Below are 17,513 nucleotides of genomic sequence, written 5' to 3'. Positions count from 1 at the left end.
GAAATTAGTCTTTTCAGTGTTAAGTTCCAAGAGTTCTGTATGTATTCAGGAGACTAGATCCTTATCAGAAACACAATTTACAAATGGTTCATTTCATTCTATGAGTTGTCTTCTCACGTTCGATGTCCTATAAATCACAAAAGTTTTAATGAAGTGCAATTTACGCTTTCCTTATGGCTACTTATGATTTTGTTATATTTAAGACTCCATGGTCTAATCCAAACTCATGAATGTTTTCCTCTAAGAGTTTCACATTTTTAGCTAATACCTTTAGGTCTCTATTTTGTATTGAATTATCTTTTGTATACGGTGTGTTTGGGATCCAGATTTTTTTTTTTAATGTGGCAATCATTTTCCTAGCACCATTTGTTGAAAAGTCTGTTCTTTCCCCATCAAATGGTCTTGGTATCCTTGTCAAAAATTATTTGACCTTATGTGTATGGGTATACATCAAAAGTCTCAAAGTCTATTCCATTGATCCATAACTTCTACCCTTATTTCCAGTACAGTCTTGATTACATCTTTGTAGTAGGTTTAAAAGTCAGGAAGTGTGAGTCCTTCATCTTTGTTCTTTCTCAAGATTGTTTTGGCTATTCAGGGCCTCCCACATTTCCACATGTAGTAGGATTAGCACATCAATTCTTTAAAAAAAAAAAAAGCTAGTGATGATTTTGATTGCTGAGAATCTGAAGATCAATTTGGGGACTTGTGTCATTTAAAAGGTTTTTATGTCTTCCTATCCATATACATGGGATGACTTTCCATTTAGATCTTTACTATCTTTCAACAATATTTTGTAGCATCATCTTGTACTCCCTTTGATAAATTTATTCCTCGGTATTTTATTCTGTTTGATGCTATTATAAATGAAATTATTTTGATTTCGTTTTCAGGTTAATTGCTCATGTACCAAAATACAACTGAAATTTGTACATTGTTCTTGTATCCTGTAAGGTTAGTCTTACAGCTTTTTGTGGATTCCTTAGAATTTTCTATACGCAAGATGTTATTTATGCATAATTTTATATTTCCTTTCCAGTCTGGATGCTTTTATTTTTTCTCGCCTGTTGATCTTGCCTAAAGCCTTCAGCACAATGTTGAAAAGAAGTGGTGAGAGCGACATCTTTGTCCTGTTCCTGGTCTGAAGGGGAAAGCTTTCAGTCTTTAACCACAATGTAGGATATTAGATCTTTATGCCCTTTTTTCACATTAAGGAAGTTTGCTTCTATTTCCAAGTTTGTTGTGGGGTTTTTCATCCAGAAACAGTGTTGGATTTTGTTAGGTGCTTCTTCTCTACTGAGATAATCATGTGGTTTTATTAACAATGTGGTATTGTTTTTCATACATTGAACCAACCCTGCATTCCCAGCGTAAGTTTCACTTGGTTAACTACATTTCATAAAGAGGAAAACAAAGTCCCATGAAAGTTAATGAACTGTGCCAAATCTCACAGAAAATCAGAGGCAGAGCCACAAACAAACTCTGCTTCCCCAATTGGGGGGTGGGGTGGAGAGGAGGCTCCAGGCTGGCCTTTGTGGAGAGGCTGGGGGGCAGGGAAGGTTTGAAGAATGCAGGGGAAGGTGGAGTGTTGTCAAGGAGGGATTGATGACTGACTACCTCACCATTACCCAACATTCCTGCCGTACCTCACATCTTGGAGGTGATTTTCATGCTCTCTGTTCTTCATGTCAATTTTTAGGGCACATTGTCCCTATTTTATAGGTAGGAAAACTGAGGTTTGATGGAATTCAGGGACTTAAACATCTCAGAAAGTGAGAGATGGTGCCAAGACTTGAAGGCGGGTCTTTAAAGTTTAAAAATCCTCAGTCCATGGTGCTGTATTGCTTGCCTGCCCCCGAGTCCCATGATTTCAAGACCTGTGGAAGTCCTTTTGCTACCTGCCTCCTGGCGGAGGTGTCAACCATCCAACTAGGGCGTCCCGCCCTTAGCTCATGGCTCTGATAGAAACAGAAAAGTCCTCTTGAGAAAGGGAACCACTGAAGTTTTCTTATTCCTTGGGGCAAACAAACTTCCAAATAATTTTTAGTTTTTAGTACATTTTTGTTTTATCCTGAAATTTAGACTTATCATTAAATGGATTGCTTCCTGAAGGGCACAGCAGTTCCATGGTTAGCTGCAGCTAGATTGCCAGGTTCAAACCCCAGCTGTGGCTTATGCTACCTGTGTGAACTTGGGAAAGTACTGAGCCTCTCTGTATCTGTTTTCTCATCTGTAAAATGGACGAGAACAATGGTTTCTGCCTTGCAGGAACTGAAATAAAACTGAAAATGAGCCAACACACATGATGTGTTTATGATAAGACCTGGTACACAGTAAACACTAAATGTTAACTATTGTTGATGTTAATGACCACATTAACTTCCACTTCACAGGGACTCTTGTCAAGCACTGGCTTGGGGTTTTTAAAGGAACAGTCTCAGAGAGGTTAAGGCCGTGTGCCCAAAGTCACACAGCGAGGAACTGGCAGACCTAGAAGTCCAACACCAAAGCCTTGTAAGGACCCACTCCTGAATTCTGGGGGGTGGATTTTGATCCTGAGGGCACTAGAGGGGTAAGCAGAGGCCCCATGGGCAGCAGATGAGGTCAGGACTACAGTCATGCTGAGACGCCAGGCTGAGGCTTGGGAGGGAGGGGAAGAATGGAAGGAAGGATGAGAAAGCACAAACTAGGCTTCAGCCAAGTCAGAGGCAGGCCCCGCTCAAGGCTGACATGGAAATGCAGGCAGGGCTGGGCACACAGGGACTCAAGGTCCAGGGAAATGTATCTGGCAGTCTAGGGTAGAGGCCTGCAGGGCTCATGGGATCTGTGGGAGGCCTTCTGCAAGGGAGAGGCCTTGGTTTTGTCTCCCCTCCCTCAGACACTGGCACAGTCAGGGACCACAGTTTGGCCACTAGGACCCTATTCCTGCCCCCACCCCCACAGAAGGAGCTGCTTTTATGGGGAAGAGGGCACAGATCTGATCCACAGATCAAGAGTTCCCAGGCCATAGAGAAGTGGGGCTGAGCAATCTGGGCTGGTGCAGGTCCCTGGGTGATGGTCCTATGTCCCCCACAGAGCTCTGTGGAGGCTCCATGTCCAGCTCAGACCGGATGTAATGGGTCCCAAAGCTGGAAGGTCGTCTGGGGTTGGTGCGTCAATGCCCTCATTCTGAAGACCCCAAGTTACAGCCAGCTCTGGGCCTCACTTCGGGGATCTTAGGGCATCCAGCAGAAAGAGCTGTTCTCCCCGCCACTTGTCACTGTGTGTCAGTGGGTTGATGGTCAGCCTCTCTGAGCCTCTTCTGTGGGATGGTGGGGAACCGCACCCCCTCACCCACCTCCAGGAACTGTGGGGAGACCATAGGAAAGCAGAAAGTACAGAGCTTACTGCCCAGCTTATTGCTGAATTTGGAGGCCCTGGGGGGCGTGAAATTAGAGACTGCTAATCCCAGAAATACTGAGAAATAACACTCACTGGCTCTCACGCCCGCCGACATGCCCTCTAGCCTTAAACATTCCACAAAGCCTGCAATGACAGGGTGGGGTGGTTGGGTTCCTGCTGTCTGAAAACCATGCAGACCCAGCCACTGGCCACCTCCCTCCCCTTCCTTCCTGCCACCCCTGGCATCCTAGAGCCTACATGCTGGCTTACTGGAGGGCCCTCTCGGCCAAAGTCAACGGTGGCACCAAAGGACAGCACTTCGGAACTGGGCAGACTTGGAGCCAGCCCCAGCCATGGCACCTACCCACCTGAGTCTCAGTTTGTTCATTTGGGAAACGGGGACCAACACCAGCCACCCCGTAGGTCATGCTGAGCCGGCCCTCGGCTCCCATGCCAACCTCCCTCTTCTGGTGTCTGCAGACGCGTGTCCCAGGTTCCCTTGAAGCTCCAGGTCTGGACTCAAAAAAGTCCCCCTCAAATCTGAGAAGAATGGAGGTGGGGTGAAGTTGCCTTTCAGCTGTTCTAGATGACTCCTATCTAGCAGGGTCCCTGGATACTGGGATTTGCCACGGGGCGGGGGGTGGGTAGTCTGAGCCCAGACACTACCTGTGTGGATATCCAAAGGTCTGGCGACCATCCCTGTGCCCTGTTTGTGCTGCTGTGGGGGCTGAGACCCAGCTGTGGCAGCAGCCTCCTGGCCCCTGGATCACAGCTCTGACAGGGAGACCTGGGACTCATGGTTCCACGGTGTCCTGGTCCACACTGCCCTGATTCTGATGTGGCACCCGTAGAAGCAGGTATGGTGGGGAGGCTCTGGGGTCGCTCCTGGTGCCCAGACTAAATAAAGTGTCCTTCCCATAATCACATAAGGCACCTACATCTCTGTATTTTTGTTTTCCTGTGTCTCAGATGGGCTACACCCTGCATCTCCTGGTAACGCGAGAGGCAGCAGTCATGGGTCCTACAAGAGATGCAGGCGCGCATGTGCGCAGATGGTCCTCCCTCAGAGCTACCTTCTTAGGGGCCACCAATGCCTCGTTGGCTAGCACAGTGAACGGAATGGAGCCAGCCACCTGGCTTCTGGGCACATGGCATTCTCTCTTGCTCTCCAGACCCTGGAATTCAGATGCGGCACCAACGAGCTAAGGTAGGGGGGTTGGGACGGTCATAGGCCACTCTGGGGTCCACGCGAGGCCACAGTCTGCCATGTGGACTGACCAAATCTGCGAAAGCCAGTCTCACAGGCATCTGTGGAGAAATGAAGACAAGGACCAGGAAGAGTCCTGACACCCCCCCGAAACCCCACGTCCTGCCCCTGGAGGCCTCCAGCTGTTTCTGTGCCCTGGGATCCATGACACATCCCTATAGCCTTACTGTCAAAAAAGGTCCCCCTGTATCTTGTGGGAACTTGTGTGGTCTTTGTGTTACCAGCAAGTGAAGAGGCTCTGGGACCCCAGAACAGGACAGGTCTGGGTCCCCTCACCCCCACACTCCCAGCATGCACCATGCTGGCCTGGCGGCAGGGACCCCACAGAGCAGCATCTGGGGTGGATGGCCTGGATGCCTGGTTCTTTCTGGTCTAGGCTGCCCCTTGGGAAAGCCCATGCCCCCTCTCTGGGACTCAGCTTCCCACTCTGTAGAAGGAGGTGGCAGGTCTTTAATTCCCACCCTCGCTTCCGATCCATTTGTCACGAACCACAGGGACCTGGAGGAAAATGGTTTCCACTTAGATTAAAAAAAAAAAAAAAATTGAGCTTCTTTCTCCACTATGTTCTATTATGTTTTTTCTAAACCACCCATAGCCAGAAAGTGAAAATGATCCAAATGTCTAGCAACAGATGGGTATCCATACAAGGGATTAGTCAGCCACACAGAACAACGTACCGACACAGGCTACCACACAGATAAACCTTGAAACGATCGTGAGGAAAAGCAGCCAGTCACAAAAGGCCACCTACGACACGATTCCATTCCTACGAAATGTCCAGGCAGATAAATCCGAAGGGACAGAGCAACGGTTGCCAGGAGATGGGGGGATGTGGGGGAGGGATGGGGTTGGTTGCTCAGGGGGAGGGGTGGTAGAGAGCGGCTAGAGTTGATGTGATGGTTACACAGCTCTGGGCATCTCCTAAAACCCACCCATGGTATACTTTAAAGGCGCAAGCACTAGGGCAAGTGAATTCTAGATCAACAGTGCTGTTATAGGGTAGGAATCGTGTGCCTAGCACAACGAGCAACGTGCGGAATTGCTGAATCACCGTATGACACACCAGAAACAAACACCACATATTAATTACACTGGCGTTAAAATGCAAAAAAAAAAAGGTGTTACATGAAAAAAACAAACAAAGAAAAATGCTCTGCCAGTGTTCCTTCTGATCGGGCTGTGAACCAACAGCTCAGCAAGGACAAGGACGCTCCCTTGAAATCCTGACTTTGACCTATGAGACCTCTTCTCTGGTGGCTCCGGAGACAAGGCAAGAATGCGAAGCTTTCCGCCCTGTAGAGCCGCACGCCTCTGGGGGCCTGGGACAGACGGGCACCGTGTCTGGACCGTCACATGTACACGAGCCCACGGCACCTGGTTTCTCCGCCGCATTCACAGATGGGCTGAGGGGCTCCGAGGCGAGAATGTGCCCACTTTCTAGGGCTTTCTAGACTTTCTAGAGCTCTATTTTGGCAGCACACCCCCGCCCCCTCCGGGTTTAAAGAGGCCAAACAGACCACTCTCATCTCACCTGGGACAGCCTGCTCTGGTGCCACATAGAAGCAGGGAAGATGGCCTGGCATGGGGAGAATAAGCCCTAAAAACATCCCCAGATTTCCAGATTGCCTGTGCTGAATGTTATTCTGATAAAGGAAGAGAAGGTAGAGCCATGCCATCCAAGGCCCGAGGAGGGCACGTGTGAGGTCCCCAACACTTTACGCCCCCCACACACATCGTTTGGCAGTCCACTGGCTGGACTACAGTGCTGGCCCCTGAGCACGTCTGCCGTGAGAATGCCAGTGTGCAGATCGTGGTCTGCCCCTTCTGCCCGGATGCCCTCGGCAACTACACCTCTCTGTGCCTCAGTTCCTTCACATGGGAAATGGGGAGCATGGCACCCGCCTTCTAGGGTGTCATGTAGACTACGGTGGGTGGCTATGTGAAAAGCCCCCTGCCTGGCCCATAGTAGGTGATCGGTAAGTTTTACCTCCTGTTCAAGCCCCTCCAAGGGTGTAGACTTTGGAGAAATGCACATTCACGACAGTCTCTCCACTGACAGGAGCTGCACAGCCTCGCAGATCCCGGATGCATATACCTGAGGTCACCCGCCAGCTGCCGGACAGCCCGGCGGCTCACGGTCTGGGACTCTGCTCCCCAGTGGGCCAGCCTGTGATGGTGTTCACAGCTCGGGAGGCACAGGATGGAAGAGCGGATCCCCCCACTCAATGGCCGTGTGACTTAGGAAGTCACTCAGCCTCTCAAGGCCTCAGTTTCCCTCTGCAAAATGGAGATAAAGATGTGCCTCGTCTAAAGGGTGCTGTGAGGAAATATAAAATGCTCAGTGCACACAGGTGGGACAGCACAGTGGTGAGCAGGGCTGCACGCCCGGACCCCTCCCCTCCTCCTAGGAGCTGGGTGATGGCGTGAGTGGCTCAGCGTCTCTGCCCTCCCCTTCCTTCTCTGCAGAATGGAGAACATCATCCCCACCTCATGGGAGGATTCAACGAAAGCAAAAGCACATAAAGCTCTTAGGACAGGGCACAGCACCCGGAAGTCCCCAGAGAGCCCTATAAGGATTCCAGGCCTGACCTACAGCAAGTCCCCAGAGCCATCACGACAGTGGCAGACGTGAAGGCCAGCATCCCCGCACATGATGGGATTCCCTGACATGTCGGCAGGCAGACGAGAGGAGTCCCGTTGACCCCCTGGGCTAGTCAACCCACAAATCAGCCACAAAACAACCTGCACTATGGGTTTTTCCTGGCCAGGCTGGGACTCGGGGTTTCCAGCTGGCAACCTCAGAGCTCTTCCCTGGGGTTGCAGACCACAGTTTCCGTGGGAGAAAAAGCTTCTCCCCACTTGCTTCTTCCCTAGGCAATGGCTGGCCTGGGGAAGCCTAATTATCAGCCTCTGCGGCCCAGAGTGGGAAGAGCAGGCTGCCTTGGGTGTCCAGCAGGCCAGGTGAGTGCCAGGGCTGGGCTGCTGCTGAATGTCTCTGGGCTACAGTCCACATCCCCGTGATCCTGCATGCGGGTGACAGAGCCCAGGGGCCACAGGCTGGGGCCACCTCCTCCACCTGTCCGCTGTTTGGGAAAGGAAGACGAATCGTGACGTGCATCCTGTAGTGACCTGCCTGCATTTATCCAGCACATCTGCAAGCTGGCCAAGGATGGGGACCATGGCTGTCGTGTTCCCACCCATATTCCCAAAGCCCACAGTAGTCTCGTACCCAAGTAGTTCCTGAAAAGAGGGATCTTATTGGCAGAGTGCCCAGAGGTGGGTACCTGGCACACAGCAGATGCTCCTGGACCCTCAGGATGACCATGGCTCCAGGCCTCCAGGAATCCTGACCTCTGTGACCCTTCTAGAACATAGCTTGTGGTCCAAACAAGGAAAAAGGTGTGAAAAGCCAGATATAACAGAAACCATGTGATTCAAGCCCATAATACAAACAAGCATTTCCCGCACACCTACTATGCATCCGTTAGTGCCCAGAGATGGTGGTTAAGTACCTTACACACTACTTAGAGCAACCCTGGGGTATAAGCACTGTTGCCCCGATTGTGGGGCTGAGGCACTGGTTCAGGGACGTGAAGCTGTTTTCCCAGTGCTTCCTGCCGGGGAGGAGTAGAACCAAAACTTGAACTCAGGACTTCTGGACTCCAGAGCCTGCCTCCCAGGCTGCCCCCGACCCACAGAAGGACTGTGCACAGAACTGGCAGGCCCCGATTCATCCCGCCACAGCAGAAAGACTGGCTCCAAGCTGACCGGAGGAATGTCTCCCTCCCTCCTCCCATCCCCACCACTGCTACCACTTTCCTCACCCCTGGTGACTCCTTCCGGGGTCCAGCTTAGGGGATGGCTAGATCCCTCTGGCCCATAAGTGCCTCCGGAGCCATTGGCCAGCCTCAGATCATCGCGAGGCCCCCACCAGAGAGGTGGTCCAGGGCCTGGTGCCAGACTCACAGACTTTCTCACAGGTGCTGCATCCCACCATCTAAGTTCCTTTAAACCTCTATCCACACCGGTCTCACTTTTCCGTGCCCACTATGCGGGTCTAAATGGCAAGTCAGAAGAAGGCAAATCAAAAGCCTACAGCCACAGGGCCCCCTCTTCACACCCCAGTCCTTAAAGAAGGTGAGCAGAGGGAAGAGGAGGAGGAGCAGGAAATAACTCGCGGTTTCCAAGGGCAACTCCTGGACATGCATCCGCATCCGCAGGGACACAAAGGGAGAGGGAGCTTTCCATAGGGACGCAGGAAGCCCGGCCTGTTCCTGAGAGCAAGAGGCAGCAAGCTCGGGGCGGAAGCTCCCAGCATTTGGCTCTGCTCTGAGCTGAGCCCTGGGGAACGTCCTGGAGCCTCTGGCTGGACGGTGGACCAGCTGTTGCAGGAAGCGGGGGGCTGCCAGGCAGGGTCGTGCTCCGAGCCGGAGGACTCACAGGTCCACAGAGCCTGGGAGCTCCAAGGCCCAGCCCTGGCAAGAAAAGCAGCCTTTGAAGTCCCCCAACCCACCCCATCCCCAGGGGCTGAGCCCCCCAGACAGAGTCCTGCAGGGAGCTAGACCCCATTTCCCACGGCTACTTGTCTGAGAAGCGCCAGGTCCCCAGAACAAAACCAAGGGAGGGACGGCAGGCTTTGGGGTCCACCCAACCCAGTCCTGCTAAACTCAAGGGTGCGAAGAAACGCAGAGGTGAGCGGTCCTTACACGTGGCTGCCCAGAATGGCATGTCCCTTCTTTGGTCCAAACCCTGGACAATGGGCTGCACCTGTACAAGGGTCCACACAAAGTGGCCGGGGCAGGGTGGTGGCTGGGGCCCCATCAGGCCCCACACCTGCCAAGTGGGAACTCTGCCACGTACCTCCTGGGACTGGAGAAGACAGCTCACAGCACAGGAACTCCTCCCCAGAAAGTTTGGTGGGGCCACGGCCGCCTCTCCCTCCACATCCCAGCCCCCGCTGCATCTGGGCTTTGGCCCCTGAGGAACTGAAACCCCCGGGGAGCCCGCTGCCCTGAGTCCCCATGCTCACCCTGTGTGGACGCAGGAGAGGAAGTGGGCTGCTGGTGTTACAATGAATGGCTGGGGCGGGGATTCGGGGTTCCGGACTCCAGGTCTGTGTCTGGACTACTCATGAACACAGAAGTGAAAAATGCTAGGCAGGGCAGGGCCCTGTCCCTGCTTTTCAGACTTGGAGCAGGTTCTGCTCTGGGGGGACACACTGCCGTCCCGGGATCTGGCTGCACAGGAGAAGGACACCCGTTCTTTCAGTGGCCCAGACCTGGCCCAGGGGCCAAGCTCCCACCTAAATAGAGTGTGACCTTTAGCCTACAAGACAAGCTTCATGAGCATGACCTCTACTCCCCAAAGTCTTCCAGCAGGTGTGCTGATGTGTCAGGGATGTGTCCGACACAGCTTTCCTCGCCCCTCTGGTCGGCAGGGAGGTCCCGGGGGGTGGTGGTTGTTGGACCCCAGGGCTGGGCCCCTCTGTGACGTCAGTGAGGAGAAAAATGTCACTTTTCCGGTCTGCCCTTCATGTGAAAGAAAGCTGGGAGGTACTCACAGGGATCAGCACCTCCTAACCTAGCCAGTTCCCAGGAATCACCCAGAGAAGGTTAGAAAACGCTGATTCCTATGTCCTGTGCTAGTCTTTGAAATGTCCGTGTTTCAGAACCAAACCCTGAATTTTGGGAAGTGCCAGGTAGCTGGAAGCAGCGTGCCCCTGGAGATTCTGATCGAGGAACCTCGAGGCAGCCCTGTGTTCCCAGATGGAGCCTCTATATTCAGGATGAACCATAATGGCAGAGTATCCCAGCCTGGCTAGGCCCCCCGCCATCTACTTGGGGGCAGGAGTCTTCCCGTAACAGGGGGATAAGGGCCTGGACATCCTCTCTCCCCACAGAGCCATCTCTTAAATTATACGTTCTGTGATCCCAATGCTAAACACAGAATTCTTTTCAGAAAAACATCAAATTCCAGATGTGAAGATTCTGGAATTCTGCTCTCTCTCGGGATGGTAGGACACCGAGGTAAAAGCTCTGAGACCCGGACCTTCAGCTCCCACTGAGGACTCAAAGGCCCACACAGAAAGCTGGTTAAAGAGGAAGGTACACTGTGTGTGTCTGGGGTTCCTCTTGCATCTGAACTCGCTGCACAGATACCTGCTAATCCCCTCCCGTGTGTCAGGTAGGAGCGAAACAGACAAAGATCCCTGCACTTTGTGGAGGTGACATTTTAGCTGGGGGAGACACACAAGGGAAAAAAAAAATATATATATAAAATATTTCACTCTGCCTGCCTCTCTGCCTACTTGTGGTCTCTCTCACTCTCCATCAAATAAATAAAGAAAATCTTAAAAAAAAAAAATAAAAGAAAGAAAGGGCACCTGAGTGGCTCAGTGCGTTAAGCCTCTGCCTTTGGTGCAGGTCATGATCTCAGGGTCCTGGGATTGAGCCCTGCATCGGGCTCCCTGCTCAGCAGGGAGTCTGTTCCGCGCCCCCCCGCCCCCCCGCCTGCCTCTCTGCCTACTTGTGATCTCTCTCTCTGTCACATAAATAAATAAAATCTTTAAAAATAAATTTCAAACAGCATTGTCAGGGAAGGCCACCCCAAGAAGGTGACATTTAAGCAGGGATCTGAAGCAGGGGAGAGAGCAAGCCCTGTGGCCCATGGGGGAAAGTGCATTCCAGCAACAGGCAAGTGCAAAGGTCCTGAGGCAGGGCATACAAGTGTGTTCTAAGGAAAGGAAGGGGCCCAGTGTGGCTGGAGGAGAGGGTGCATGAAGGAGAAGAGCAGAAGCTGAGGTCAGCAAGGAGCTGGCAGTCAGAGGTCACTAAGCTTCAGAGGTCACACTCCAGTGAGATGGAGGAAGCTGAGGGCTTATGTACAGGTAGGAGATGCTGTCAAATGGAGAAGGTGTAACTGTCTGTGGGTAATTTCTGGCCTTAGAATATCCTGTCAGTGAATGTTGGGTGGGAGAATCAAACCAGGTCTGTGAAAATAACAGACTTACTACAAAAGAAAGACCAGTTGCCCTGGATATTTAAATGCAGTCACTAGGAGTTACTGGGGTTCCCTACGTCTCTAGCTGACCTGCTGTCTGGCACATGCCAGTGACCTAATGTCAACCCATTGCACAGCCTTCCCCAGCCCTTGTGGGTCCAGGTCTCTGACCGGAAGACCTCAGCTTAGCCCGAGGGCCCCGCACCCCTAGAACTCACCGGGCATGGAGAAGGGGGACAGGAAGGCAGACTCAATTGGCTCCGGCTCTGGAGGAGGCGGCGGTGGTGGGGGCTGCGGCTCCTGTTCCCGTGGTGGGTCGCTGGGGTTTTCCACGGGAACATTCCCATTCTCAATGTTTTCGTGTCTCCCGTTCTGAAGTGGCTTGCTGTTGGCACCGTTCGCTGAGTTGATCAGTCTCTGCCGCTGCGTGGATAGGAGGCAAGTCAGATGCCAAGACATGGGACGAAGTGTTCCATGGTGGTTTGTTCCTTACAGATGCATAGCCCTGAACGGCTTCTGGAATGCCATCCCTGTGCTCCCTGAGAAATGGCCCAAGAACCTCGGGCTCCATCTCAGTTTGCTCATTTCCGGGTGGACTGATACTGGGAAAGCCTTTGGGGCCTGGGCAGAACCTGGGCCTCCCCTTCTTAATGCCAACCAGACCACCTAGCCCCTGACTCTGGAAGACAGTGACCATTCCAGATCCTTCACTGGACATTTATAAGCTGCCTGAAGATAGCCACAGGAAACGTCCCACATCATTTTTTTTTAAATGTTTAATTTTTTTCAGGTCTGTTGTGCAAAAAGACACTCAAATGAAGCATATAGCTCAATGATGTTCTCCATCAAGGTGTGGACCATTTCCAGCCCCACAGAAGAGTCCCTCAGGCACCTCCCTGGTTTATACGCCCTTTCTCTCCAGAGGTAACCAAGGTAACTGCTATTCTGACTTTTATAAACATCAGTTTGCTTCTCCTGAACTTGAACTTCATATAAATGGCTTCAAATAATTCGTATTATTCTATGTGTGGCTTCTTTCCACTCAATATCTGTAAAATTCATTCGTGGTGTTGCCTGACTGAGTAGCTATTTTTCATGGCTGTCGACTATTCCACTGTATGAATAACCCATGATGCATTGCGCAGTTTCCCTTCTTTTGTTCTTATGTTCTTATGAAGAACATGGCTATGAACATTTGTGCACCAGTCTTTTTCTGGACAAAATGGACTTGTTTCTTTCGTGTATTTGGGAGTGCAATTTCTGGGTCACACAGTACCTGCATGCTGAATCACGGCACACTCGTATCAGCAATGCATTATAATTTCCTTTGTGTCCTGTTCTGGTCAGCACTTGACCCTGGCAGCCCTTTCCATGTGAACCATTCTGGTGGGTGTATGATGGTATCCAGCCATGGCTCGGCATTTCCCCACTGACCAACGGTGCTGAGCACCTTACTGGGTCGCTGGCCACTGGGATGGTCTCCGCTGTCGCAGTGCTTTGCCATGTCTAATGGGTAAGTCCTGAACCAAACTGTCCCCTTCCCGGCCCCATCTTGTAGTGACTGACAAAGGCTGCCTCCCTTCCACACGCGGAAGCTAATCTTCCTCAGTAATTCCATGGGCTTCTAGAAACCAGGGAAAGGCAGAAGCCACGTTTCTAGAAATCAACAGGTTTCCATTTTCCTTTGCCTTTGCCTTTGCCCAGCTCTCATTCATTTGGTTCTGATTTTAAATACCCATGTGTCAGCCTGAGTTAGGCCTTGGGGCTAAGGGCTGTCACACAATGGACAAATATAGATCCTCCCAATTCTTTGCTAGGAGACTAAGAATGCATGAATGTGTCCCCAAGTCACTATTCTTTCTACCTGTGTGTGCAATACCTATCCTCATGGTTACCTGGAAGTTAAAACATCATTATTAAAACACATGCTATTTCTCTTTAAAAACAACAAAAACAAAGGAACTGACCGTTTAACTGCCTTCATGTTGGTTTTAGGTAGGGACTCCTAAATCATGAAGCCTAGGGTGGGATGAAAATTTTAAAAAATTCTTTTTTTACAAGTGTGTTCACAACACTTAGCCTACCAAAAGAGCAAAGAGATCTGTGTCTGAGACAAAAGCTCAGATGTGGAGTCATAATAGTTTGCTACCCAAGTAGCAAACCTAAGTACTATTAAATGACAGGTGATTCCTATATTTAAACAAAAAACCTGGTTATGCAAGGACAGAATTGTAAGGAGGGAGGCATGACTTAATGGCAACATGAATGGTAGCAATGGAAAGGGGTCATGATTCTAGCTTAATAGGAAACAACAGAGCATTGTACCTAGAAAAATATCTAAAGTTACCTGAGGTTGTATTAAAAGAGGCATAGATTATAACACAAAGGAGGTGATGGATCCACATGCTGAGAGAGACAAGCTGGAAGATGGTAATGACAGGAACCCTGTTACATCAGGGAGGGTGGGAGGTTCTAAGGATATTTCAGTTCAAGGAGAAAATCAGGGGGTGGCGATGTTCAAAGAGTTACCACTTGGAAGAGGCAATTATAAGCAACTCAAGCAGGGGCTGAACATTATAGAGGGAATAAAGATATAGAAAGAAGGGGGGTGCCTGGGTGGCTCAGAGGGTTAAGCCACTGCCTTCAGTGAGCCACTGCTCAGGTCATGATCCCGGGGTTAGGGGATCCAGTCCCGCCTTGGGCTCCTTGCTTGGGCAGGGAACCTGCTTCTCTCGCTGTCTCTGCCTGCCTCTCTGCCTGCTTGTGTGTACTCACTTGCTCTCTCTCTCTCTCCGGCAAATAACTAAAATCTTAAAAAAAAAAAAAAAAAAAGATATAGAAAGAAGGGTCTGAGAAGGTGGACTCACTGACCCCTGATAATCTACGTAGTCCTATTTTTGCAGTCTAGATGCAAATTTGGGTGGGAATTCCTGTTCTGCGTTCACACTAGCTGTGTGGCTTTGGGCAAATTACTTTGCCTCTCTGAGAAACTGGAAATCTCATCATCTGTTGCAGAAGGTCATTAAGAGGTAAGATATCCTGCACCTGGCCAGGCCTCAGCAGTCGAATGGACCAGCTCAGAATGACCAGCACCCTGGTGTGAGATGCATGGAAACTGAAGGTGGGGGAGATTCGGAGCACCTCGGCAACTCACTGCAGGGGCTCTGAGCGAGGACAGCCAGGTGCAGCCTTGGAGTGCAGGAAAACCCCTCGCACGCCCTCTCCCATACACCTGCGCCCCCCCCCCGCCCCCCACAAACCCCTCTCAGCGGCTCTGTCCTCTCCGGTGAACAAACAAGGGCATCCGTACCACAAGCACTAGACTCTAACACGGCTTAATTGCGGCTTTACAAACATCTCTAACATTTTGGAATTAAAATGACTGAACATTCTAATGAGACCCAGGGTCTTAAGAAACAACTTTGAAACTGGGTATTTGGGTTGTTTTTTTTTTTCCTCCCCCCACTCCCATTCTCTGATGAAATTACCCCAAGACACAGCTTTGCTCCCACGCACAGTTTATCGGTTTTGTGCCACTGAATTTTTTAGTGCTGTTAGCATCTTCCCAAACATTCTCATTAAGAGAAACTGAGGCCCAGGAAGATCAAACCAGTTAGTGGCTAATGTGAGATTAAAAGCCCATCTCCTCTCCCAAGCCCAGCCTCTCTGTATCCCTATGCTCCCTGCCAGGGCACTCAATCCCAGCCTGGTGGGGGGGAGGGGTGGAGAGGACACAAGGTCTTCCCAGCAGCCTAAAACATCTGGGGTGGGTGACCATCAATATTTTACTAGCTCCTCAAAACCCCAATCATTTCCCTGGTGGGTCTGCCATGAGAAAGCTACCATGAACCCACTTCCTTCAGAGTTGTCCTCACCCCCTTCGGTGGGTACAATTATGCTCATGAAAGATAACCAGGATTCAGTAAAATTTCACCAGTTCCTATTTAACTGACCTGGGTCAAAAAGATTCAGAATGGTGCAACATTTGCAGTGTTTCTCTTTCTTTCCATATCTTCCACAGGGAAGATGTATTATACAAAAAAGCAGAAATGTTCAAAATACAGAACTTTTCAGCCCTGGGCGATATCATTTCTGCATACCTCTGATGTGCTAACCACGGATTATTAGTTCTCAAATTTCCAAGCTCTCTGAGAACTACCTGGGTGTGAGGGTAAGGACTTCAAACTCCCATATGCACATATGTGGCAAAGCCTGGAAGAAAGTTGGAAAGCCATTAGAGTGGGGGCATCTTTGCTATAGTTTCTGGACAGGAAATAGCACTAAAACTGATTTTTTCCCCCCAAGTGAGAAAGAAGGCACAGACTTCAAGCAGAACAGGAGGGTGCAGAGTGAAAGGGAAGTGCTCAGGGGTAAGTGACCTTCGCCAGCGTTCTTGGTTTTCTAGAGTTGTCTGTCTGTAGAGAACAAGTGTGTGCTCATCTTTTTTTTTTTTTTTTTTTTTTTTTACTAAAGAACACTTTAAAGAAACAAGCCATACTTCCAGCTGGCCTTTCTCCACTTAGCTTTCCTTTCGTGCCTGACAAAAGTCTTAGTGGCACATCTTAGAAATTGTACTTGATTGCTGCCTGCCTTGTGCCACACTTCTGGAGAGGATCGTGTGCTGCCCGCTGGTAACGTTTGGGCCTCCTTCCATAGCAGGGACAGCAATAAAGGCCAGCCTGGCTGAGGATATCCTGGTGGCTCAGCACCAGCCCGTGGCTTCAAAGCACAGCAACACACCCGAGGCTACTCTCTCTCAGTGCCCTTGACACAGACTGACCTCATTAATTATGATCCTGCTGGCCATCCGCAGTCGGGTCCTGGGCCCAAATTTGTTGGTGATCATGATGCGTAAGCCCGCCTCCGGGAAGCTGAACTTGGGAGGACTGGAGCTCATGACCTCGTCCACCATCACCACTGGGTTTTTGCTGTACTGAGGCTCCTCCTTCACTATATTGAGCACAACAGCATGATTAGTGCTGAGATCTCCCTTGGGAAGAACACCCCAGCACTGGGCTGGCTGACCTCCCCTCACACGGCAGACCACCTGGGGCTGTGGTCTGGGCAGCTGCCAGGGGACTGCCTGCCAACTGGGAGTGTTAGCCGAGGCCCCGTGGTCCCATGCTACAGGATGCCTCACGAGCAAACGCTTCACGTCTAGCCCCTCCGCCGGGTGATGCCCCTCTCTTTGGGGTCCGTCTTGACTAAGGCCTCTCTGTTCCTCGTCTGCACCTCACTGGGGGGCCCGGCTACAATTCAGACAGTGTCCCTGCCCCCTCCTAGCCCATGAAGGCGAGGGGACCTTTCTTCCTCTCTGTTGACAGAGGCTCAGATAAAACTCTGGAAATTGACAAAAGCCCTCCAGGATGGAAAATGCTAGAAAGTACCAGATAGCACGGGCTCTCAGCTTACTGTAAGGCCACCTGCTCCGTTTGAACAACCATCTCCGCCTGGCGGAGAAGGATAGGGGCCTGGCAGTGAGGGCAAGGATGAGGACCACAGGGGCTGGATGAGGCAAGAGAGACACCAGAGGAAAGCCTGCTCGCTAAAGGCTGCTGGCCACATCCCACGTCCGATAAAACACACACCCTCCAGCAGGGAGGCCATAGTCTCTGACCCTTTGCTTCCCACCTCCCTCCCAACCCGCACCACCCCAAGAGGCTGAAGAGTAAGTGTCTCCAGGCCTCAGGCCTCTTCCTTGCCACCTTCACAGGCTCGCTCAGGGCTGGCCTCCCGGGGGATCTGACATGTAACTCTGGAGCCCTGGGGAGGCCAGGAATGGAACTGCTCAGGAACACAGCACACAGAAGCAGGTGGTTTTTCCCTCTGGGGAGACTGTCGAAGCGGGTAGGCCTGTCCCTCTACA

At 51.1% G+C, this 17,513-nt stretch overlaps 1 protein-coding gene across 2 annotated transcripts in view; it reads right to left on the bottom strand.

Moving 5' to 3' along the window:
- SLC24A4 (solute carrier family 24 member 4) overlaps positions 1-17,513 on the bottom strand; it is a 173,699-nt gene that overhangs the window by 32,731 nt on the left and 123,455 nt on the right. For both annotated transcript variants that reach the window (XM_044230999.1, XM_044231000.1), the window contains exons 11-12: positions 16,428-16,597; positions 11,866-12,070 (exon numbers count right to left, since the gene is read on the bottom strand). In XM_044230999.1, coding sequence (XP_044086934.1) covers positions 11,866-12,070; positions 16,428-16,597 — 375 coding nt within the window. The remainder of the gene's footprint in view (positions 1-11,865; positions 12,071-16,427; positions 16,598-17,513) is intronic.

This window comes from Neovison vison, chromosome 13 (assembly GCF_020171115.1).
Source record: "Neovison vison isolate M4711 chromosome 13, ASM_NN_V1, whole genome shotgun sequence".
Lineage (NCBI taxonomy): Eukaryota > Metazoa > Chordata > Mammalia > Carnivora > Mustelidae > Neogale > Neogale vison.
This window is presented reverse-complemented; position numbering and strand designations above follow the sequence as displayed.